This window comes from Megascapheus bottae, chromosome 17 (genome assembly GCF_031878675.1).
Source record: "Megascapheus bottae isolate mThoBot1 chromosome 17, mThoBot2.hap1, whole genome shotgun sequence".
Classification (NCBI taxonomy): domain Eukaryota; kingdom Metazoa; phylum Chordata; class Mammalia; order Rodentia; family Geomyidae; genus Megascapheus; species Megascapheus bottae.
The window spans coordinates 35,080,679-35,106,993 of record NC_143525.1 but is presented as its reverse complement, the minus strand read 5'-3'; the positions used below and the strand labels follow the sequence as shown (position 1 = coordinate 35,106,993).

General features: G+C 43.0%; 1 protein-coding gene across 7 annotated transcripts; it reads left to right on the top strand.

The window, feature by feature from the left end:
- The first annotated feature begins 14,136 nt into the window (after window positions 1–14,136).
- Window positions 14,137–25,639, top strand: LOC150051754 (uncharacterized). Of its 7 annotated transcripts, none has more exons than XM_090350818.1 (2): window positions 14,137–14,288; window positions 25,102–25,639. In XM_090350818.1, the coding sequence occupies exons 1-2, from the start codon at window positions 14,137–14,139 to the stop codon at window positions 25,637–25,639; spliced, it is 690 nt and encodes a 229-aa protein (XP_090206944.1). The 7 variants fall into 7 exon arrangements, with proteins under 7 accessions (XP_090206944.1, XP_090206945.1, XP_090206943.1 ...); XM_090350819.1 differs by lacking the exon at window positions 14,137–14,288 and adding an exon at window positions 20,108–20,292 and having other exon boundaries at window positions 25,147–25,639; XM_090350817.1 differs by lacking the exon at window positions 14,137–14,288 and adding an exon at window positions 20,108–20,430 and having other exon boundaries at window positions 25,105–25,639.
- The last annotated feature ends 676 nt before the right edge of the window (window positions 25,640–26,315 follow it).

The window sequence follows — 26,315 nt, the reverse complement described above, 5'->3', positions numbered from 1 at the left end:
ATTCATTTGAATATTTCTAGAAATGACTCTTATTCCTGCTCTGATATGCACCTGGTCATGGGATACTTCCTGCATCCAGAGCATGGCCTATGAGCTGTCCTTCCTCAGCTTGTTCTGAGACTCGTGTCTCCTCAGGGTGGAGTGTGATGCTACTGTGTTCCTGGTAACAACTTGAATCCATCCCTGTCTGTTCACTAGAAAATCATGTTAGTCAAGAACACATGTGTATCTCTCTGTGACCAGTATTCTCCATACAATACCAGTTTTATCAAAGAATACCAAGGGTAGACTGTGAGCCACCCAATCTTTTCATATGCACATCTTCCCCAAAGCCTGAGAATAGAGGCAAAAATAAAACACAGAGATTCTGAACACATGCATCAGTTTAGACCATAAGCCTTCTTATCAGCACCGTCGGTCCTCTCAGGTTGGACAACTAAATTTGAACTTTTTTTTTATAGAAATGAGATTATATGCTAGGTGATGTACTTTAGGAAAAGTTAGCCTGGGGTCTTGGCTGAAGTGGTATAGTGCCTGCCTGTATAACTCTGTTTTCAAGTAGAGAAAGAAAAGAGAGCAAGAAGGAAGAGAAAGAAGAATGGGAGGAAAGGAAAGAGGAGGAAAAGGAGGACTAGGAGGAGGAAGATAGAGAGGCAGAAACACAGAGACATAAATAGAGACAAAGAGATAGGGACAGACTGCAAGAAAAGAAGAGAATTCTTTCTAATATATATCTTAAAGTGTGATACATATCATGCCTGGTAATATTAGTTCCCATACTCTAGTAGCTTTCTTTTTGTTTCCCCTTACTATTCTCTTTCCCCTCATTCCTAAGGCAGCTTGTATGTTAACTTAGAATAAACTTTCCAATTCTTGAACTTTCTCCAAATAAAAATTAAATAGCATGCTTTGGGGAGTTTACTTTCTTTGAAATTTTCTTTTTTTGAGATTTTGACTCCTCCCCTCCCCTCTCATACAGTAGTCATTTGGTTTTTGTTGTTGTTTTTGTTGGTGGGTCACGGGGCTTGAACTTTGGGCCTGGGCACTGTCCCTGAGCTCTCCAACTCAAGACTACCGCCCTACCGCTTGAGCCACAGCGCCACTTCCCCCTTTCTAGTGATTAATTGGAGGTAAGAGTCTCACAGTCTTCAGTGCCTGGGCTGGCTTTGAACTGCAATCCTCAGGTCTTAGCCTCCTAAGTAGCTAGGATTACAGGTGTGAACCACCATGCTTAGCTCATTTGTTTATCTCTTATGAATAGTTTTATACCATTGCATGCTGAGAGTACAATTTTCATGCTCTGTATTTTGGGGGGACATTTGGTCATCATTGGCCTCTTTGGGAATCACGATTCTAGGAATAAGTTGGCCCACACATGTGTTTGTTTCTGTGGATTTATTCTTTTGCTGAAATTTCTGGATTCCAAATTGTTTATGTGATCAACATTAGATAATAGTCCCAAACATATCTTTGTAAAAAAATACAATATTCTTCAGCATAATGTGGTGTGTGTGTGTGTGTGTGTGTGTGTGTGTGTGTGTTTGCGTGCATGTGTGTGTGCATGTGTGTGTGCCAATACTGGGGCTTAAACTCAGGGCCTGGCACTTTTGCTTGGCTTTCCCCACTCATGGCTGGTGGTCTACTTCAGCCACAGCTTTGCTTTTTTCTCCTTGCTTTATGTTTGATATTTTTTTCACTTTTGGATCTTTAATTAGCTTGGTTATGCATTTGTTTCGGTTTATATCTTCAGTGTTCACCCAAAGCTCGTGTGGTGAAGGCTTGGTTCTCACCTGTACCCTTTTAGGAGGTCCTGGCAAGTTAAAAGGAGGGGCCTATTTTGGAGGAACTAGGCAATTGGTTGGTCTCTGGAAAGGTATATTGAGATTCTTTTCCTTTCTCTCTCATTGATTCCTGGCCATGAGGAGATGAATACTCTTCCTTGCCCTTTGTTTCTACCTTAACATACTGCTTCATCAGAGACCCCAAATGCCACCAGGCATTGCAGCATCTGAACCATGAAAACGGACCACGTGAATAAACACATTCTCCGTTTAGCTTATTTTTCTTAGTCATTTGGTTGCAGTACTTTCTAGTACCATCAGTTTTGTGCTTTCTCATTTCTGTGAAGGTGAATGTATTGAAGTCCCCAAGCATAGTGCACATTAGGGCATTTGCTTTCATGAGGCGTAAATCATGTCTTAAATTTTTAATGCTATGTCATTCTCCTTTTATTCCTTCATTGAACTTTCTTTAGGTGTTTTGGATCCTTCTTTGCTTATCTTTTGCTTGGGCAATGGCCTTCTTTATTCTGTGACACTGGTTCTTAATTGTGTGTGTGTCTGTGTGTGCGTGTGTGTGAATACCAAATTAAAGGCATTGTGCTGTTACTCTGTTTTCTTCACTCCTGGTTAGTGCTCTACCAGCTGAGTCATGCCTCCAGTTCTTGCCTTGATCCTCCCTTTTAGTATTATTGTTTTATAGCCAATCAGGCTCCCATGTTACTTACTACAGATTCCTGCTTATTCTATATGAATGGATTATTACCCAAGATTGCATATGACCCTAAACTAAATCCTAGAAATGCTACTGCCCTATTGTTTACTTTTGTGTATGTAGTATTCCTGGAGTTGGTTTATATATGAGAGAGGGGTCGATTTTCCTTAGGTTGGTATGTAATTGTCACAGACCATTGAAAAGTCCCACATTTTCTTTGCCTGTCTCCCTACCAAACTTGCTGCCAATCAAATTATTTCATAGCCAGTGGCCACAATGGATTATTGTTTATTCTTAAATTTTCCCTTTTTATTTAGCAATATCAGCTATAACATGAACAATTGTTATTTTCTTTCCTACAAATTCCAGTGATCACTCTTGCCAACCATTGGCCCTAGTGGTATCCACTTCTCTCTCAGTCCCTCTTACCTCAAATACTTGTTCCTTGGCTTTCATGTACCTCAGTTGTGTAGTCTTTCTTCCCCCAAACTCCAAGAGCTACTTTGATCTTTAAGGAGACCCAAAGATTATGGAAGGATCAAAGGCTGATATGCCCATTGCATTGTTACTGTGAATACCAGGATTTGTCATTACTTTATTTCCTGAATAATATTTTGAGCTGGAAGCAATTGTCTCCTCAAGTCTAAGTTCAAATGAAATTGACCCTGTGTTTTACAGAGCGTGACATATTCCTTGATGACTGCTTGTGTAAGTGACTAAAACAATGTTGACATGACTAATGCTATTTACATAACATCAAGAAACTTTCTGATGAGCTTCTCACATCAGAGTTTCAGACAGTGGCAGGAACAACAATAAAGCATCAAAAAGAATTTAATGGATTTCCATTGGCTAGCAGGAAACTGAGACGATAAAGATTTCACACCATTCGCTAGTGCTCTAAAAAAATAAACTGTGAATGCTCTTGGGATGTGGCCATTGGTTACCACATTTTGGGAAATGAATTGTGAAGATCCTTGTTAAAGGAAAATATATTTAAATTATAAGGAATTGGAGTTTCCACTGGAAAGATCAACCTTTAATATATAAAACTTAACCCATGAATATGCTAGCGCTAAAACGAGGCATCCTTGAATCTAGAGAAGATTCTGTTCATCACTGGCTACATGGCACGATGCAGGTTATTTAATTCATGTTGGTTTGTCTACATATTATGGTGTGAGTAAGGCTCATATGTCCCACGTTTGGATGTCACCATCTTTGGTGACACTCTCTTGGGGAGGTTCAGGAATCTTGAGGAGATGAGGTCTACTTGGGATAAAAGGAGTAATATTGCATGTGTAGGAAGATTGTGTGTGGTCTCAAGTTCCATCTGTGCTCTGCTTCCTGTCCACCAGGAGAATGAGGAGCATCCTCCTGACCTCAGGAGGCTCTTCCCAAGTCTCTGGGGCCATGGACAACGGAAAGACCCTCTGAAGCCATGAGCGCCATCAATCTTTCCACCTGTATGAGAGGTCTGTCAGGGACTGTTGTTGTAGTAATGAAAGACAGTCTGACTAAGGCACTAAATTTGTGACAATTAGGGAAATTAGATGAAATGCAGAACAATTATATTAACAGACAAACCATCATAGAGAAGGTAATGCACTGAAGACTTTATTAGCAAATCAAGAGGCAATGCTCTTTTCACAAGGGAGATAGTGCAAGGTCAACATGCAAAAGTCCCAAGAGGAGTCAGGAAAGCGATGAGTGTTTGGAAACAGCATGACAGGTTTGGGTATTGGAAAGATACAATTGTGAGTAAGGCAATCCTTACTTTTCCAAGGCTAAGACCAAGAATCCAGATTAAGAGCACACTCAACTCTCAAGAAGGGAGCTGAATGAAGAGACTATCAAACTGGATAGGCACATCCTGCCTGAGCAAGCTCACAAATCTGTTAACAAGAAGATGACTGGAAGTCTGGTGACAGCGTGTGTCTGATGGCAGAGATAGGTCAGTGGGTTTCCCTCAGTGTGGGTACCTTGTAGGTCTGATCATTGAAGACTATTCTGGGCAGGTATGGATTGTATCTGTGGTGAGTTGATCAACAGCAGCTACAGGGCTGGCAGCAGCTGGATCCACAGCCCTGAGACAGACAGCCAGGCACACGGACACAAGTGGGGTGGTAGCAGGTTCTTGTAACATACACAGGTCCAGAGCAAGCTGGTTGGCAGCAGCTGGACTGGCAGCTGGACTGGCAGCAGGGCTGGCAGCAGCTAGGCTCACAGCAGCTGGGCTGGCAGCAGGGCTGGCAGCAGCTAGACACACAGCAGCAGGGCTGGCAGCAGGGTCTGCTGCAGCAGCTCGTGGCACAGGATGGGCTGAAGCGGGTGGTGCAGCAGGTAGTCTGGCAGCAAGGCTGGCAGCAGCTGGAGCCAGAGCAGCTGGGCTGGCAGCAGGGCTGGCAGCTGCTGGTCACACAGGTGGGTCTCCAGCAGGTGGTCCTGCAGCAGGTGGTCCTGCAGCAGGTGGGCTGGCAGCAAGGGGAGCAGCAGCTGGTCATGGTGGCAGGGGTGGTGGATGGGCTCCTGTTCACAGGTGAGATTCCCAGGTTCTGAGAGCTTCTTTGGTTCTGGGGCTTTTATACACTGACAGGTAGACAGGGTTGTACAGGGCTTTTCCTGGTTGTTTGTTTTTCATGGGAGCTCATGAGGAAATGGCCTGGGGAGGAAATTGTCCTCTAAGTACTAGATATTGTTTGGAATGTATGCTTTCAGCATTTAATTGTGGATAACTCATTGGAATGGTTGTAGAAATCATCCACTTTGTTCTTGCTCTCATCTTCATCTGGTCATGTGATGCTTCCTGTAGCAACTTCCCCTTCTCCAACTTGTTCCTTTGGCTGTATGGGGCTGGATGTATCTGTGCAGAGGGCTAAGATGCTGATACATTCACAGGCCCAAGGCTTTGACCATGTTCACATCTGTTCACCAGAAATCTACATCAAGACTATTACAAACATGGTGTTCTGCAACCAAGACTGTACATATCATGCATGTTTTGTCAAAAAACTTCATGGATAGAGAATGGCTGAGGTAATCTTTTCTCCATATACAAGTTAGCATCAAAGCCTGGGAATACAGTCAGAAGTAAGGTGTAGTAGTCCCAAGAGCATACATTTTGGGTCCTAAACATGTTCACCAGCAAAATAGGTAAACTTAGAAGGAATTCTCTCAACATACATACAGTTTTCCTGAAATCATACACAATGTGAGAATTCCTTAGGTTACTTTGCTTTCAAAGCACTGAGTAGGATAGTATATGTTGAGGGAAGATCATTCTTATCTATCTATCTATCTATCTATCTATCTATCTATCTATTTATCTATCTATCTATCGATTGATCGATCTACCTATCTACCTATTTCTTATCTACCTATTTCTTAATCAACTAGGAGCAAAGATTCTCATTCATGTCAAGAAAGAGTTTACTTATACTCTAGTATCCTGACCCCACAGGAAAAAAAAAACAACCTTTTTCTCACTTACCTGGTGCATCCGTTTTGTTGCTCAGTCAAGTGGTCTCATGTGAGTGGTTGTCTTTCCCACCTATGATTTCTATTTCAACTAAACTCATTGTGAAGATAGAAATACCAAAAGCTGACCTTGCTTAGTTTTGCATCTTCTTGCATTCAGAGCTATTTTCACATTTTTAATGGTCTGCTGGTATTCTTTTGTTTGTTTAGGACACTTCTTTATGGTGTAAGCCTCTAAATCTGTGATGATAAAACAAAAACAGCAATAGGAAATCATTCCATATTTAACATTCCTTCCGTATTTAAACATGACATTTTTGATGTGATCTCCTCTTTAGGGTGGTCTCATAAGTCTTGAAGTAAACTATATCCCAGAGTTGGGGCTTGAAATCCAAAGTAGTTCACTTTGAAGAAGAAAAAAGGCCCATAACCAAAACTGAAGAGTAAAATTTCTGTATTTAAGAGAAAATCCTAAGGAGTGATGCTCAGTGGATCCTTGACTATGCCTTGGCTGAAGCTATTTTTAAGAGCAGGCAGCTTTACATGGGAAGGGATGCAGAAGAAACGTCAGGCTAGTAAGCCTGGATTGATGAAAAGCATCAGTACATGTTGGCTGTGTGCAGCAGGAAGCTGTACGAGATGATGCACTATCCTGCCTTCCATCACCCCATGAGATCCATTCCAGACTGCAGGCATCAGCTGCCATCGGTACACCCAGTCTTTCAAATCCCCTGTCCTACTTCCATAAGGCAAAAGTAAAACATACCTCTGAGTTTTATTTGGCTCTTTGTTGGAAAATTCCTAGGTAAGCTGTAGGGTATGTATTCCAGAGAACCAAACAGCTCCTATAGTACCATCCTTCCAGACAGTGCATGTCTAGAACAGTACTTTCTCTTGAAGAGGTCCTAGTCATTTGCATATTTATTTGAGGAGATTTCTCCCTCCCTTTCCTTTAGCAGTATGGGCCTCAATAATTACCACATATCTGAATTTTCTGTTACTGTCTGTTTCCTTTTTCTAGTGTTGTGGTATTTTGTTTCTTTTCACATCAAACTCATATTTACCAAAGTTCTAGTGACACCCAATCCTTTGCATGTGTCTCTTCACACATTCTTGCTCAATCCAGAAATCTAGACTTTTTCATTTTCTCCTAAATTTGATTGGTCATTCTCTCCCCAAACTCTGGAATCTATTTGGGATCTTTTGGTGATCCAGAGAATGTGTCATTACTCACTTTCCTCAATAGCATTTTTGACCTGAGAACAAAATGATCTCTCAAAAACCCCGTGCAAATGAAATTTGGCTTATGTTTCACAGGACATGACAGCACCTTTATGGCTGCTGGAATCAATGGCCAGAAGTAGCAGGAGCTTAAGAATGTCATTTTTGTAACATAAGCAGATCTTTTCTAGATTTGTTTACCTCAAAGTCCTAGAATAGTGGTGGGAATTCGGGGTAGAGAGGGTTCAACAATATTTAAAGAGCCAGGCATGGTGGCTCAAGTCTGTCAGTCTCAAGTATGGTAGAAGTGGGAAGGAAATGCAAGAGGATGTTGTATCTGAGCAAAAGTATAGATGAAGTCCTGAATCACAAATAGAATAAAGACATGCTAAGTCATAGCTCTTCTCTAACATACACAGGTTGTTATAAATGCTGTTCTTAAAACCTAAGTTTTTGGGAATGAACCAAGAGGGTTTTTGTTGTTGTTGTTGTTGTTTTTCCCTTTTTTTTTTCTTGATTGTGGGGCTTGACCTCTGGGCCTACGTCCTGTCCCTGAGCTCTCTTCTCAAGGCTAGTCATCTACCACTTTGAACCACAGTGCCACTTCTGGTGGTTATTTGGAGATTAGAGTGTCATGGACTTCCTGCCTGGGCTGGCTTTGAGCCATGATCCTCAGGTCTCAGACTCTTGGGTAGCTAGGATTACAGATGTGAGCCACTACCAGTGTCTGGCTGAGAGGAGTTTTCTTAATTGAAAATGTAAGGAATCGTTGACAATGTGAGGGAACAACCTGAAGTGCCACCGCTATGGTTTCCACCTGTGCTAGGCCCTTGATGTGATTCTGTCCATCTTTAGTTACATTGCAGGCTGCTGCTCATTTAACTTGCGCTATTTCTCCCCAAGGTTAGGATCAGATGTCATTTAGATGCATTCTCATGAAATCGAATCCTAGAAACAAAGCACAACCTAACATAGGAGGACATGCGGTATGAATTTTATTAGAAAACCGAGAGATGATACAAAGGCCTCAGGAAAGGGTTCAAAGATGAGTCATTAAAATAACAAATGTATTGAAACAAAATGACAAGTTTTGGATATTGCAAAGACCTAATAAAGCAGTCATGAGTGTTTGTTATCTTTTTTAAAACATTTAATCTTCTTAAAGAGATAGTAATCAGTTTTTCAAGGTGAAAGATCACGAATCCAGGTCAAGAAGAGATGGTGTCGCCAAGAAGCAAGCTAAACAAAGATGAGCTAGGCTGAGCACACACACACATCTGTTCACAGGAAGGTTGGCAGTTTGAGTGAGGATATGATTAGCTGAGAGAATATGGTGAGGATGTTGGCATGGTTTTTGGAAGATCTGATAGTAGAAGGTTTTTCCGGGCAGGTGTAGATTGTATCTGTTGATCAACAGCAGCTACAGGGCTGGCAGCAGCTGGATCCACAGCCCTGAGACAGACAGCCAGGCACACGGACACATGTGGGGTGGTAGCAGGTTCTTGTAACATACACAGGTCCAGAGCAAGCTGGTTGGCAGCAGCTGGACTGGCAGCTGGGCTGGCAGCAGGGCTGGCAGCAGCTAGGCTCACAGCAGGGAGGCTGACAGCAGCTAGACTCACAGCAGCTGGGCTGGCAGCAGGGCTGACAGCAGCTAGACTCACAGCAGCTGGGCTGGCAGCAGGGCTGGCAGCAGCTAGACACACAGCAGCAGGGCTGGCAGCAGGGTCTGCTGCAGCAGCTCGTGGCACAGGATGGGCTGAAGCGGGTGGTGCAGCAGGTAGTCTGGCAGCAAGGCTGGCAGCAGCTGGAGCCAGAGCAGCTGGGCTGGCAGCAGGGCTGGCAGCTGCTGGTCACACAGGTGGGTCTCCAGCAGGTGGTCCTGCAGCAGGTGGTCCTGCAGCAGGTGGGCTGGCAGCAAGGGGAGCAGCAGTTGGTCATGGTGGCAGGTGTGGTGGATGGGCTCCTGTTCACAGGTGAGTCTCCCTGAAATCTGCCATTTCTGGATCTATCACCCCTTTTATATGGGGTGCTTGAAAGTTTAGACCAATGAGCATAACGTATGATCATTATTTTTTTATGCTCATTTCCTTATTCCACTGTGGGAAGGAGGAAGTAGTTCCTAGATGCTCTCCATTTCCTTTGAGTGCTTTACCTGTTTGCGTCCCTAATTGGCCATCAACCAACCTAGTCTCTTTTCCAGGAATGAGGAGTCAGTCATCATTCTCTATGTCAGTGAAATGGTGACTCCCTATCTCTGAAGTCATGTATAGTATTTGGTCATCCAACAGGTCCAGCTTAGAATGGTGACAGAACTATTCTTAGTCTTCATCTAGTTTGTCCTGGGTGGTACTTACTTTGGGAAGTATCTCTAAAGGGAAGGCGGTGATATTCCTGAGTCATATTGCTTCAAATCAGAGTGAGTGATGCTCTGCACGCCGTCATTCCTGCTGTCAGCAGGGAGGCTCATTTCTGCAGGAGACAAGAGAACTGAGCATTGGATCTACTCCATCAATTACTAGCTTGGTTTAAACTAATTTTTCTTTGCTCTCAAAGTGAATGGCAGTCTCTCTTTGGGGCAAAGGCATTCTGAGATGAAAATGAGAGAATATATGGAAGATCAAGCTCAAGAGTAAGGCTTCAGACTCAAAGGAACATAGGCCTAATAGTCTCCCTCATTTGTCATAATTAGTAGAAACCTTGGGCTCTTCTAGCAGAGATTTACTATAGAACAAAATCTAGAGATATTAGGCCAAATAGTATGACGCTAAATGTAAGGACCTCCAGGATAAGGAAACAAAAGCCATATAATGAGTGACTGTTGTCCTTAATGTACTATGTTATCTCTCATCTCTTTTGCCATCCCTTGGTTATCTCATATTGTTATAATATTTCACATTGTTATCTGATATATTTTATATGTACTTAATTGGTTATTTGAAATTGGATAGGGAAGGGGGGAAATCAAGATAAGCGGGGGGGAGGGGGGAGGGAAATGGGGACCATGTCATGAGAAAGGGTATCAATGTTTGTGAAGCTATGCACCTTCTATCTGGTGAATATAATGTATCCCTTCTATTAATCACAATAAAAAAAGAAAAGAAAAAAGATTAATATGTATCTATGATATACAAACCCTTAGCCTAATTTTGATTGTTCTAAAAACTAAGTGCCAGTGATTGTCTAGAGTCCCTTTTTGAACACTTGCTTGTTAAAAATGTCATTTGAATATGATATAAAAATCAGTGTTAATAAATTCTTTAATTAAAAAAAGAGTAAGGCTTAAATATGTGCCGTATAAAATAAGCCAACAAAGTGAACAATAAAAATTATATGGTATAGGATACAGTGATTGTTTTAGCCTGGCACTGTGGCTCATCCCTGAATTCCCAGCTACTTGCAGGGCTGAGACTGTGGTTTGAGATATCAGTCCAGGCAGGAAAGTTCTGAGAGAGCTCTTCTCAGTCCTTAGCTGAGCGTAGTGGTGTGCGCCTGTCATCCCAGGCACCATGGGAAGCTGAGATCGGCAGGATCATGGTTCTGTGCCCAGCCTGAGCAGAAAAGTCCATGAGACTTCATCTCAGGGAAGAGAAAGGTCTGAGGACTGAAATTTGGAGCCAGCCTGGGAATGAAAGTCTGTGAGACTCTTGTTTCCAATTAACCACCCAAAAGCTAACATGGTAGAGCTTTGGCTCCAGTGGCACATTGCCAGCCTTGGGTGAAAAAGCTAAGAAGCAGCCTTAGTTCAAGCCCTGAGTTCAAGCTTTAGCATTGGCACGTGCGCGCGCACACACACACAGACACACAGACACACACACACACACACACAGTTGAACTCAGGCACCTTAACACTAGTCACGTGTCCTACCTTTGTTATACTTTACAAGTGTGTTTTGCTGATTTTATTACCAGACATGTTGCTGCAAAGCCCTAAGGTCTTTCTTGTGTGTTAACTTATTTACATCTTTTTTGTTGTGGGGAGGTCGGTTGTGGGGCTTGAACTCTGAGCCTGGGTGCTGTCCCTAAGCTCTTCAGCTCAAGGCTACCACTCTACCCCTGGGCCTGGGCATTGTCCCTGAGCTCTTCAGCTCAAGGCTACCACCATACCCTTGAGCCACAGCCCCACTTCCCATTTTCTACTGGTTAATTGGAGATAAGAGTCTCACAGACTTTAGTGCCTGTGCTGGCTTTGAACCGAGATCCTCACCTCTCAGCCTGAGTAGCTAGGGTTACAGGCGTGAGCCACTGCATCTGGCTATTTACATCTATTTTTAGATCATATTCAAATTAATGGGACTCAAGTTTTCTATTTCATTCAGGAACAGCAAGTTAATTGGTCGGAAGGTAAAAAGAATGACTCATTCCATACTCAAAATACCAATAGCATACCCAAGAGTGCAGAAGGAGATGGAGGAGATGGTGAGGAAATGCAGAAGGATTTGGATACTTGTAGGGATAAAGAGTTGATTAAATGAAAAGGATGTAAACATCCACTGAGGTTTTGAAAAAGCTCAGAAAGCCTAGTAAGTTCACTTTCAATAATGTAAGCAATAGTAAGGGGGAAAAAAAATCCCAGATGTAGTGATGGTGGCTTCTCAGCAAGATATAGAAGACTTCACAGGAATAGGGTATTTGTCCTCAGGAATCTGGGAGGGGGCACAGGGGAGGTTGTAGGGCTTGAACTCAGGGCCTGGTCTCTATCCCTGAGCTCTTTTTGCTCGAGGCTAACACTCTACCACTTGAGCCACAGCACCACTTCCAGTTTTAGAGTGATTCGTTGGAGATAAGGAGTCTTTTGGGGACTTTTTTTGTGTGGGCTGGCTTCTCACCAAGATCCTCTGCTCTCAGCCAGGATTATAGGCATGAGCCACTGGCACCCAGCTTGGTGATCAATCTTGACAAGTCGGTCAGATTGACAGGCACATAGCAGATGAGCAGTGCTCACCCCTGAGTGTCCACAAAGGCACTTTTAGAGATGATGAGAGGACAAAGGCTATTCACTCACAAGCATTTAATCCATTTCTGGATTCAAAACCTGAGTAGACCTAAGACGTGCAGTAGCAGTTCTGTGAAAGGGGACCTTGGTTGAAGGAAGGAAGACACTAGAAGTTGTTCTTGGGAAGGGGTATAACTTGCCCTGGCCTCTTCTTGTTACGGCTGTTTTCTGCTTCCTGGCTGCCAGGATGTGAACTGCTCCTCCACGGCTGACATGTCTGAGATTGTGAGTCAACCTCAATCTTTCCTTTTCACACACTGTTTCTGTCAAGAATTTAGTAATAGCAATGGTATCACTGTCTAACACAGAATCTTGTGCTATTGGAGACCCATCTAAAATTTAGCCCATGACCCTACTCTGACTAGGGTTATGATGAAAGCCTCTGCTAGGAGCAGATCTGCTTCTGCTTCCTACTGCTGTCAGCCTAGCTGATACCAGAATCCTGTGGATTCTCTTGAGAGAGAAACCTAACCACCAGGTTTAATAACATCCTGTGTTGCCAGTCCATTCACCTTGCTCAGTTTCTTTGTCTATTGTCCCTGGCCTTGTGCTTACAGTCATCATGTATATTTATCTCCCATGGGCCAAGCCACCGAGCAGCTAGTTAAAGTAGCTATTTAAACCAGAAAAACCCCAGAACCACTAACTTCTGGGTCGATTACCTTGGCATTCAGTCAGATGACCAAATGTCTCACACTATTTCACTGAGCACGTGTCTAATCACCACTGCTGAGCATAGGTTAGCTGTTGTAAGGAATTATGTGTGATAGAGTGACTGTGTCCCAATAAATACTTACTCTTGGTATCATAACCATTTGTGGTTCTTAATTATTATTTTTATTTAACTATATTATAAATTATTTAAATAAATTCATTTGTTTAAGCTTATTCATTTAAATAAAATATGGAGGTGTTCTTTCACATGAACAAAGGAAACAACTTGAATATAAGAATCAAAGCCTGTATTAAAGAAAAGGTAAAAACATTAGATTTCTCCAAAACCAGAGTGCCTACTTAACCTGTGCTCCAGATTCTTGAGATCAAACCAGAACTTCTCTTCAATTGTATTTGATCCAAGGGTCAAGCAGGAAGTTCTCTGGGATATGCATGTTTCAGTTCCCATCCTGAAGATAATTCACCATGCAATCTTCCTGTGCCAATGGGCTGCAGGTGTGAATAGTACTCACGTGCCTGTTTAGAGAGCAATAGATTCTGATTCCAAACCCAACTGCCACCAAACCCCACTTCCACCTTCTTGCTGGTCAATTAGAGATAAGAGTCTTATAGACTTTCTTTCATTGGATGGCTTTGAACCATGATCCTCAGATCTCAGCTTTCTGAGTAGTAGTAGGCGTGAGCCATCAGTGCTGGGCCCAATTTCTTTCTATTACACATTTTTAAATATTGTTTTTATTGCTATTAACTTTTCTGTCTTATGAAAGTCATAAGACAGAAATATTCAAATATTTCTTCAAATATTTCAAGAAAACATTTCCGAATTTTGTTCTGTACTTTCACATGATTTGCTGTTGGCTTCAAAAGAGCCTAGAACATAAGGAATGGGGTCGCAGAGGATGCAAAGCCATCATGCTAACACATAGAAGGTGGATGTTCATGTGATATTTCACATGGTAACCAATCAGAGGTGCAACGTTAGGAGTCCTTGTCCTTAGATGGTAAACAGAAGGAAGTAGACCGAGGTGACTCAGAAGAAAAAACCCAATTTGATAAACTTAAGGCAAAAATGCATACACCCTGACTTTTATAGAGAATCTCCCACAGCTAACTCATTTGGTAATTGCTTCTCTAATATATAAACAATAACAAGGAAACAGCCCTTCACAGAACAAGACCAGCTGAGTATAAAAGTGGACACAGTGTTGGAGTCTCCCACATCTGAGAAACTCACTCTCTTGGAAACCTATCCAGAACTTCTATCCCCAAACACCATGGTCAACTCCTGTTGTGGCTCCACCTGTTCCGAGCAAGGCTGTGGCCAAGACCTCTGCCAGGAGACCTGCTGCCAGCCCAGCTGTGGTGCTTCTAGTTGCTGTCGCCCCACCTGCTGCCAGACCACCTGTTGCCGCCCCAGCTGCTGCGTGTCCAGCTGTAGCCGTCCCAGTTGTGGTGGTTCTAGTTGCTGCCGCCCAGTCTGCTGCCAGACCACCTGCTGCCGCCCTGCTTGTAGCCAGACCACCTGCTGCCAGACCACCTGTTGCCGCCCCAGCTGCTGCGTGTCCAGCTGTAGCCGTCCCAGTTGTGGTGGTTCTAGTTGCTGCCGCCCAGTCTGCTGCCAGACCACCTGCTGCCGCCCTGCTTGTAGCCAGACCACCTGCTGCCAGACCACCTGTTGCCGCCCCAGCTGCTGCGTGTCCAGCTGTAGCCGTCCCAGTTGTGGTGGTTCTAGTTGCTGCCGCCCAGTCTGCAGCCAGACCACCTGCTGCCAGACCACCTGTTGCCGCCCCATCTGCTGCCAGACCACCTGTTGCCGCCCCAGTTGTGGTGGTTCTAGCTGCTGCCATCCCAGCTGCTGTCAGACCACCTGCTGCCGTACAACGTGCTGTCGCCCTGGCTGCTATGGTTCTTCCTATTGAACCTCCAATCTGATGACCAACCTGTGAGACAGCTGTCCTTACAGCAGTGTGAAGGTGCCATCTATAGCAACTTTTCCCTGCATTGAATGGTCACCAGCTTTCTTATCCTGCTAGGCTAGTAAGAACTTTGCCGAAGGACATGTCTGAACAATCAGCACTACTCATCAGTCCCATGAGTGCATGCAACCACACCATAGATACACTAAGCCCTCGAGTCTAATTGTTCTCTTTGTCTTTGTCTTTGCAATGATGTGTTAACTATTTTTCAACAATTTCAATAAATATTACTTTAGCACCAAGAATTCTTGTATTTTATTCTTCTTCTTTTGAGGCTGATTGTCACTTTCTTTTCTCATGCTCTTTCTTTCAAGATGAAGAAAAGTTTCTGTAGCCAGGATAAAAGCTGGTTCTTGTTAGAATATTGATTTTTCTAGAATATTGATTTTTTACCAGTACATTCTTATGCTTATCATGGCCCAATTCACATCAACCAAGAAATGGAATCAACCTAAATGTCCACCAACTGATGGGTGGATAAATAAAATGCTGTAATGCATAATCGAATGCAAGTCCTCCACAAAAATGAATGAGATCCTGTCATTTGTAACGTGGAATTAAAATTAATTATGTTAAATAAAACCAGCCAGGTAAAGAGGAAAAAAAATTCTACATGATGTCACTCACATGTGGAATCTTAAAAAGTTACTCTCATAGAAGTTAAAAATAGAAAAGTGGTTCCCAGAGGCTGCAGAGAGTAAGGGGAGAAAGATGGAGCAAGGTTAGCTAATAATAAAATTATACTTAGATGAGACAGTTCTGGTGTTCCATTGCATAGTAAGGTGTCTATTTCTTTGAAATATATAGAATCTAATGTAGTCTACATATTTTACAGAAAGCTAGAAGAAATGGTGTCTAATGTTTTCACCATCAATAAATCATAACTATTTGAGGAGATAAATATGCTTATCTTGATTTGAACATCATGTCAGACGTGCATGCATCAAAACATCATGTGATGCTCTATAAATACATACAAGTTTTATATGCCAATTATAAAAACAAAGAAAGGGCTGGGTGTGGTGATGCATACCTAGAGTCCTTAGCTACTTCAGAATCAGAAATAGGAGTCACTGTTTGAGGCCAGTCCAGGCAAAATGTTAGTAAGATTTATCTCAAAAAAAAAAATAAAGCCAGATATGGTGGTACACATCTGTAATCCTAACTATTTGGAGAAGTGAAGAAAGGAGACTCATGGTCTGAGGCCAGCCCAGGAAAAGATATGGAATCTTATCTGAAAACAAAACCCCAAAACAAAACCTTAAAGCAAAGCAAAAGGGGCTGGAAGTGTAGCTAAAGTCGCAGAGTCCTTGCCTAATAAGCATGGACACTGAGTTCAAACTCCAGAAGAAAGGAAAGTAGGAAGAAAGGAAGGAAAGCAGGGAGAGAGAGGATGACAGAAGTGAGGGAAGAAGAAATATTAACTGACAATAGCCTTCTAATTCAATGGATAAGATGACTAATCACCTGGTGTGTCCATTGAACTTTGGGATAATTCATTATACAATCTTAGATTTAACAGGGAGACATGTCAGGTAGAATATGTTTGAAATATTCCTCTTTTTTCATGAAAAAGAGGAATGTATAGATGGAAGAGCAATATACATGAATTGGTTCACATAACTCAGGCAAATATACCTAGCTACAATACATAAACCAAGACAAAATCAGAGGATTGAATGACTGTTAAATGTTCATATCCTTATAATGTTTCTCTTAGTGACTCTTATACTAATTTTTTGGTGGTATTAAGATCAGAGGCTTGAAAACACTAAATAAAATGCTCTAGTACTGAGCTACATTGGCCAGCTCTAAATATTCATGTTCTTATGGGGGAAATATTGGATAAAAGATGCCATGAAAACGTTGTAATCATTTCAAGGAGAAGATAGATGTAAAAACTAATTCATAGGGACTTAAATCATTCATTCATTAATTCACAGGGGCTTGCTGTGGTAAATCCTCTGAGTAGAACAGGCTCAGAGATGTCAGATCAAAGCCATAGATGCAGTAGGAGAGTCAGCAAGTGTAATGGATACAAAGTGCTACAGCTTAAGTTGGAAATACTGGGTGAGCTCAAGTGCTTGACACTTGAGTGATGAGTGACATCTATTCGGTCATGCTCCATTAAAGTTCCCCAAAACAGGGTTTACAGGCATATCTAACTATGCCACTTGGACTCAATCTCTCAACATGCCCTGGAGAAGTCATCCAGCTAGCTTCCTGTGTTTTCTCTGCACTGTGCTGGGCGCAGGGGCCTTCCTGGGACTTTTCAAGGATTCCCTTTCCATTGCAAAGTCGTAGCAACAGATTTAAGAGCTGAACATTGAGAGTCCGAGCAATGGGAACAAAAAGGAAATAAAGGTGCACAGACATAATATGTTCAGACATGAATGGAGAGGTCATGGAATACAGCAATTAGATCCTCGGGTTCAAGCTCTGCTCCTCACGTGAGGAGCTACTTAGCTAAATTACAGGGAATATTCTTCAGCCTTGAGAAGGAAATCCTGACATTTAGTACAATACATTAAATAAATAAGCCAGACACGGTTCAGTAAAAAGTATGTGATCTCACTTATAGTTAGTCCAACAAATTCAAACTCCCTGAAGCAAACAGAGCATAGATGTGAGTGTTGGCAAGAATAGTAGTAAGAGAAATGAGAAAACGTTCATAGAAGAGTTTGGTTATGCAAGATGAACAGGTTCTGAAAATCTAATGTACAACAACGAGATGGCAGTTACCAGTACTGAATTGTATAATCACACTTGATCAAAACAGTACATCTTCAATATTCTCTCTGTAAAAGGGTCATCGTGTGAAGTAAAAGGTTTGTTAATTAGCTTGATTGGATATTTCACAATGGAGACGTCTATCAACATACCTTAAATGCATGCAATTTTGTTTGTTAATTGTATCTGAAACATATCTAAGATGAAACACTTCCAATAATATAAAATAAAAGGAGCACGGTGCCAGAAAGCAAGACATGGCGACTTAAAGGGAGCAGCGGCTTGAGCTGGGAGTGTTGGAAGAGATTACTGGAACAGATAATGTCACCAAAGTCTTAAAGTACAAGTTGAATGGAGTTTCTGTGGTTTCTGAAATTGAAATGGGGCCTCTTATGCACCATTTACTGGCTATGAGTAAATCAGTCTGTAGTTCTACAGGACTCCAGCTTTACAATTCTCTGCAAAGACGTTCTAAGAGCAACACAGGTGAATATAAAGCTCATTTGTAAACACATGTCTTCTGATGTGAGCCCAGGTGTGAGTCACTGGGGATATTTCAGTACCCAACCTGTCCTCCCTCTTCCCTCCCCCTCCATCTCACCCACCATGATATGGATATGGAATATTGCAGACTGTGGAATCAGTAGCTCACTTTCTCTCTGAGAATGATTCATCTCTAAGGGCAGTAAATACTCCTGGGGAATGTTACGCGTTGGGGCAATCATTCATTCCTTGCTGCTTTTACCTTTGCTCCTCCAATGATCCATGCTGTTGCTAGCAAAATAAAACCTATTTTAAAATACAATATCCATTAACATAATTTAATCTTAGTAAATTTTAAAATATTGGCTTGTTAACTTTGACCAGGTTCAGTTCTTGGGTATGGAGGGAGGAGCTGTGGAAAGTACCCTTCATTTGTTGTTCTTTAGCATCTCAGAGTTTTTCTAATTATTATCCATCAGTTCTACAATAAAAGTTAATACAAATATCAGATGCATCTGGAACACCTGGGGATTTAGAATATTGAATATACAGTGAAGGACTGTAAGAGAGAATTGATGGTTGTTGTTTTTTTTTCTTGCTAGCTCTTCATTGAGCTAGAGAGAATAGTCATTGACAGTACACAGTAAGCCTGTTGAAAAGTGCTTCTTTGATCTTTGTTGTCCATGGGGACTCTTGAATTTAAGAGGCAATCCCTTTGATGGGAGCTATAAAAATTAAGAGTGCTTGATGGGTGGTCAAACTTCTTTCAAGGAGACATGGAGACTTGGGTTTATTGAGGTGGGCAGGGGATGAAAGTCTTACTAATTACCTCTCCTGCCAATTCTTAGATGCCAGCTAGAAGCCTGATCCTGCATAGCAGCTAGGGAAACATGCATCAAGTTCCTCCAGTAGAAAAGCTGGGACTTGGTATTATTGCTTCCTCTGTATGATCTGACTTAAGGACTGAGAGTTAGTAAATTGAAGGAGGGATGGCTTGACTGCATATTTAAAGCCATTTCTTTGTTCTAGAAAGCTAGAAAACACTAGCCTAGCTAGTCTCTGTGCAAGGTATCAATTTTCTATCTCTCAATTGGAGGAAAATAAAGAACTAGAGTGAATTCTGATGGACAATTCAAATAATAAAAGAATAAGGAATATAAAGATCCCAGGCAAGCAACGTAACACAATGTAAGCTAAGGTAAGTTCAATTACTATGGCCTGGTGGAACTAGAGGAAGTCAAAGAAAGGAGAAAAATTAGCCCAACAGAGCAAAAGAGATCAAAGAACTGTATATCACAGTGTAACTGAACTTGGCAGCTAACTTTTGCCAGAGGCCCTAAAGAGTTTTGGAAGTTTATGTCCAAGGAAAGAGAAATATCAAACTTTCAGGACATTCTTCCCGATAGTTCTGTATTTGCCATGATAAATTCTAACAATGTTTCATGCATTACGTGGTGGTGGGCTGGGAAGTGGGGGGGGGGGGAGCTGTGCTTGTTTCCATGGCCTTCCTGCTCTCATGTCAGTGGTCTGTGTTTTACATACAGAAACTTCTTTACCATGGGACTTAGAACCCCTAAAAATGGGCTCTCTGACAGAATTGTCTTTCTGGATCTCCAGAAAAACAAACAAACAAAAAACACAGACCCATGAGAATCTTATTACTCAAGGGCAGACATAATTTGTTAGACAAACCGAGACTGAAACATAGAATGCCAGGAGATAAGATATCATGGGACAGCTCTCTTTGAAGATACAAGAGCAAGAAAGACATATGCGAGATGATTCAGGAGGAGCTGATAGATGAATCCTAACACATCAGGAAAAGGAAATCGTGCTTTGCATCCAGTGTAAAAATTCAACCAGGAAAACAATCATGTCTAATTTAATAGCCACTTAGATGTTATATAACACAAACAATCATAAGGAAAGAATGCTGCAGGCATGAGAGCAGACCCTTAGCAGGGTATAAAAGAGCATTGGATGGGGGCACAGACTATTCCACACTTTCCAAACCACCCTTTAGAAAACCTACTCAGATCCTCCATCCTCTGACACCATGGTCAACTCCTGCTGTGGCTCATCTTGCTCTGAGCAGGGCTGCTGCCAGCCTAGCTGCCTGCAGACCACCTGCTGCAGGACCACCTGCTGCCGCCCCAGCTGCTGTGTGTCCAGCTGCTGCAGGCCCTGCTGCCAGTCTGTGTGCTGTCAGCCTTGCTGCCGCCCCAGCTGCTGCAGACCTCAGTGCTGCACCTCTAGCTGCTGCCGCCCCAGCTGTTGCATTTCTAGCTGTTGCCGCCCCAGCTGCTGCATCGCCAGCTGCTGCCAGCCCTGCTGCCGCCCCAGCTGCTGCATCTCCAGCTGCTGCCAGCCCTGCTGCCGCCCCAGCTGCTGCATCTCCAGCTGCTGCCAGCCCTGCTGCCGCCCCAGCTGCTGCAGTCATTCTTGCTGCTAAATAATCTGAGCATCACCCTCCTGGTCTTCAGCAGCCAATATTCTCGATGGAGACCATCTGTGAGCCAAATCACAGAGTTCAGCTCCTACGAATCATGAGGGTCTGTCCATGTACTTCCCCGCTCCTGCTCAGGTTACTGTGTCTCTCTAGGACCAACACAAATTTGAATTTTCTCTGAAATCTGCCCATTAACCCTTTTGGGACTTTTGTTTTCTGAAATGTTGTTAATTCCTGCCTCTTAAATAAACCCTACTTTTACATACATACAAATGAAAAGGCATCGTGTCTCCTTGTTTTTTTTTTCTTCTTGAATATCCTTATCTGACAACTCTTTGACTAGTCCATCTCTAAAGAGGGAGAGGACCAGGGCAGGCAATTTTGTGTGTGCCATCTCTGTTTCCTAGGTATCCTCATTCTAAAGATGAAGAGGGTTTCGGAGAGCCAAAGGTCTTAGTGCTGGCTGGGTCTGAATGCTTTTTGTAGTTGAAGATCTAGCTTTGGGCAGTGAAGTGTCTAGGTACAGAGATCAACCATGAACAAGGGAGCGTGAAAGTCATCTGTAACTCACTTCTCACTGACTGGAAACACCCTCCTGTGGCTGTCAGGTGTTCTGTTCACTGTCGTTCTGTCTGGGTTTCCTCCCTACTCATAATCATTCCTGCAGTGCATTCTGAGATTATTCACCAAAGAAACTATTCTTACACTCACATGCCTTCATAAGCCTTAGAGGAGCACGGACTAAAGTGGCTATTTTCTTAGTCTCTGTCACTACCCTTCAGCACATTTGTGTGTGTGTGTGTGTGTGTGTGTGTGTGTGTGTGCGCGCGCGCGCGCGCATGTTGCATGCAGTGTGCGTGCCAGTCTTGAGGCTTGAACTTGGGGCCTACATGCTGTTCCTCAGTTTCTTTTTGCTCAATACTAGTGTTCTACTACTAAATCAGAGCTCTACTTCTGCCCTTTTCCAAATAGTTTACTAGAGATAAGAGTCTCATGGTCTTTCTTGCCTGGGCTAGCTTTGAACTATGATTCTTAGATCTCAGCCTCCCAAGTAATTAGAAGTTAGGATGAGGGATCAATTCTCATGGAATTGGAGGCTGTAGTTAAGGGACTACTACCTGAGCATCTTTAAGGGGAAGTATTGAGGTTTACTAGGTTGCCACCCTAAGGTGTGTGTACTGAGCTGGGTTCAGTTGAAGTAGAACTTTACACAGGGACAAGAGAAGATCTTTTTTTTTCCTGCAGAAAAGGGTAATAAAAAATATTGGGGAATGAACTGCAAAGAAAGCAACTTAGAACAGTAAAAGTGGATAAGCCAAAGTAAAGTTTCAGTAAATTCCATTTGAGTGCCTTAAGATGCTCTAGAGTTAAGAGCAATAACTCTTCCTCTCCTAGAGGTAAAGGTGGCCTTTACATGAACCAGTTTTCTGTATCTGTGACCTCCCAGGGAAGAGAAGCAGCTATGGAGAGGCCAAACACATCCAGAGGGAATGGCACCTTTAAAGGAGGCCCAGTTGCCTGGGTAGTAGAGGAGGTGAACTCTGAGCTGCAGAATCACTATGCCTGATAATGTCCACTTGCACTGTACATTCCCCATAGCTTTGGGATGGGAGATCATTAGGGTTCAGAACTCTTAGCATGAAAACAACTTTTGCAAAAGGCATGACCAGGCAAGTCAACTAGACCAAGAGACACCTGGCCGGCTGACCTACGCAACCTTCTTGGGTGAATTTGACTGACCAGATGCGCATGGGTTGGGCAGAAGAGATCATACTCTATCCTCCTGGGTGTCTCTTACACAACAGCTGGATTCACCAGAGCCAGTGAAAGAGGGGAGGGGGCCAGAAAGATAGAGTTGACTAGCAGTAGGGATGTCATAATCTTTTGCTATTTGTCACCAAAGGCTGCCACATTCTAATGGGTGGAAGGAAGTTGACCGAGGATAAGAAATTATGCAGATCATGAATACCACAATGGAAATAACTGGAGGTCTCTAGAAGCTGCCTGTTCCAGCTAGTACACAACACATAGCAAAAGCTTAAAGACCCAAAATATATAAAGATTCTTTTTTTAAATGAAATTCACACATTTGAAGTAAGCCAGACCCAAAGAAACATAGGCTCAATGGTTTCCCTCATTTGTAATAATTAGTACAAACCTTGGACTCTCCTAGGAGAGGATTACAATAGCTCAAAACCTAGATTCATAAGGCCATATCAGATGAGGCTAAATGAGAGGACCTCCAGGATATGGAAACAAGAGCCATATAATGTGTGATTGTTGTTCTTAATGTACTATGTTATTTCACATCTCTTTTGTTGTCCCTTGATTGTTCTCATATTGTTACAGTATCTTACCTTGTTATCTGGTATATTGTATATGATTATTTGTTTATTTGAAATAAGAAAGGGAAGGGGGAAAACAAGATGAGGGAAGGGGGTGGGAAGAGGGAAATGGGGACAAAAACATGAGAAGGGGTATCAATGTGTGTGAAGTGATGCACCGTCTAACTGGTAAATATAACGTAACCCTTCTATTAATTACAATAAAAAATTAAAAAAGGGATAATAAAATAGCAAGGATCATAAACAATCTTATTACCTAGACAACTGACAGATTGTAAAGTATGATTATTGCATTGCCTAATAAAAATCAAAGTAAAGGAACAAAAATTTACATACTTATTGCAGGATCCAACTGTGTTGTTTATAGATATGTATCAAATTTAAGATATGCACAAGTTAAGGAAAACAATACAATGACTATTATCACACTAGGAATTATAGCTGCGGGCTACAGATGGCATGCATCTGTAATTGCAGCTTTCACTCATTGACTGGCACTCTACCACCTGAGCCATACCTCCAGCCCCAGAAAGAGATTTCTTAATCCTCAAAAGCTTATAGAGAAGCCTTTCTTAACAACCCAGGAGTCTTCTATTTTTTATGTTTTCTATGACCGTCTTACATAGCAAATTCCAGTGATAAATCTTTCCATTTAGGACATAAAATTGTTTAAATCGTTCATGTTCACTAAATTAGCAAGCCCAAGGCAATGAATAGCATATAAACCAATCACTTGCTGAGCAAGGAAATAGATTGAAATATTGCGATGGGCTTGGTTTTTAAATGGTCTTAAGACATTTAATGATGTCATCATATTCTCTTTTTTTTGCCAGTCCTGGGCTTGAGATCAAGGCCTGAGCACTGTCCTTGGACTTTCTCAAGGCTGGAGCTCTACCACTTGAGCCTCAGCACTACTTCTGGCTTTTTTCTATATATGCAGTACTGAGGAATCAAACCCGGGTCTTCGTACATGATAGGCAAGCACTCTACCACTAGGCCAAGCTCCTGGCCCAATATCATCATATTCTTACAATGTGTCTCTGCCTATATCTTGAGCCACAGGAGACCAACTGAAGGAGCCGAAGTTAGAAATACTAATCACATAGAAACTTGAATAGAGCTATGCGCATCCTATAATCATTGATCATGTCCCTTCTTCAAATATATTTGAGATGATTTCTTTTCATCTAGATATCTGATTCCCATCTCTCTTTCTTTATACAAAAATGGTATTAAGCAGAGAGCAAGTTGCAATGACCATCTTGAACGATAGAATACGAGAATTTAGTGTATTCAGGAACCCGATAGAGAACAGGAAGGCCGGGAGACAAATTAAAATAAGAGGCTAACACGCTGGATCATCCAACTTAAGCTGGCAAAGAAAAGAAAATCCTTGGGAAAAGGGCATGAATCAGTATATCCTAAAAAAGCCAGAAAGACAGGATTCCAGAGACCGGAGGACAGGAAGTCACTGGTATAGAATTGAGGTTCTTGAATTTTAGGGGATAGGAGAGGCTGCAAACCTTCTCCACCACATGAGTTTTACGGGTTTGTTTCTGGTGAACAAACCAAGGACATGAGTATTACAGACTTTTCTTCTCAACCAGGAAGTAGCTCTGTGTTAGCAGACATTCCACAACAAGTCTAGAAAATGAATGGTGATTCACAGTGGAGGAAGGCACATTTCCTGATAGCTTTCCAGTCTCCTCGTCTTTCTCCTTCAAATGCCCCTGCCTACCTGACCCATTAGGGATGAGCCAGCAGACACAAACACAGCTTTCCACCTGGGTTACCACAAACAATTATAAGCTTCCCCGGATGATGATTAAGTGAGGATATCCCATGCACAGGGCCAAAGCAGACACAGAATGCCACGTGACAGCTCTCTTTCAGGCACAAAAGCCAGAAATTGACATGAAAGATGATTCCATACGAGGTGACAAATTCTAAAACATCGGGAAAAGGAAATATTTTCCATTTAACTTCAAAATTTAATCAGGAAAAGAGACTTGGTAATTTGATAATCACCTATTTATTAACACAAACAATAACAAGGAAAGAATGCAAACGGCAGACACTTAGCAGGGTATAAAAGGGAACCGGGGGCAGACAGACCTCCAAACTTTCCAACTACATCTCCTTAGACACCAACTCAGAACCTCCATCCTCTGACACCATGGTCAACTCCTGCTGTGGCTCATCCTGCTCTGAGCAGGGCTGCTGCCAGCCCAGCTGCCTGCAGACCACCTGCTGCAGGACCACCTGCTGCCGCCCCAGCTGCTGTGTCTCTAGCTGCTCCAGGCCCTGCTGCCAGTCGGTGTGCTGCCAGCCCTGCTGCCGCCCCAGCTGCTGTATCTCCAGCTGCTGTAGGCCTTGTTGTCAGCCCAGCTGCTGCCGCCCCAGCTGCTGTGTGTCCAGCTGTTGCAAACCTTGCTCCCAGTCTGTGTGCTGCCAGCCCTGCTGCCGCCCCAGCTGCTGCGTGTCTAGCTGCTGCAGGCCCTGCTGCCAGTCTGTGTGCTGCCAGCCCTGCTGCCGCCCCAGCTGCTGCATTTCTAGCGGCTGCCGCCCCAGCTGCTGTGTATCCAGCTGTTGCAAGCCTTGCTGCCAGTCTGTGTGCTGCCAGCCCTGCTGCCGCCCCAGCTGCTGCATTTCTAGCTGCTACCGCCCCAGCTGCTGTGTGTCTAGCTGCTGCAGGCCCTGCTGCCAGTCTGTGTGCTGCCAGCCCTGCTGCCGCCCCAGCTGCTGCATTTCTAGCTGCTGCCGCCCCAGCTGCTGTAGTGGGTCTTGCTGCTGAGCATTCAACCCAGCTCCCTCATGGTCTTCGCTAGTCAACCTTGTGGATGGAGACCACCGTGAGCGGAATGTTCCACTCATGGGAATATTTGTTCTCTGTCATGTTTTCTCAAATGCTGTCACTCCTTTGTCATAAATAAACCTGACTCTTACAGGCCTCTAATTACAAAGGCATAATGTCTCCTCGTTGTTGTATTTTTCCTTTCTGGGATTATTTTTCATACCTGTTAGTGCTTTCCTCCCATCTTCAAATGATAGGAAGATTAAATCAAGGGATTTGGTGGGTAGGGCATTGGTCCTTCAACACTCCCCACATGAAGACAGCTCCGCAGGCTCGGCAGCTGCTCCTCTCTTGCTGAGGAATCTTGTCACTTGAAGGCCAAGTAATAGGCAAAAGGATTCAACACCCTTAGCCACAGAGTCAATGAAAGGTAGCTGGGGAATCTCCTGCTCTAGCTCACTTCTCCTTCCATAGACCCGTGTCATTCCATTGACCAAAAGGTCCTCGGAGGGATCAGAGTCCATCTGCCCTCACAGAGGGACTGTGTCACTCTGCAGCAGTCCCCTCCCTACCTTGGTTCATATCCCAGCTTCCCTCCAGATCTTCTTGGCCTCATTTCCCAAGTACTTTCTCTCAGACCTATGTCTGGGTCTCTGTAGAGGGCACTCAGGCTAAC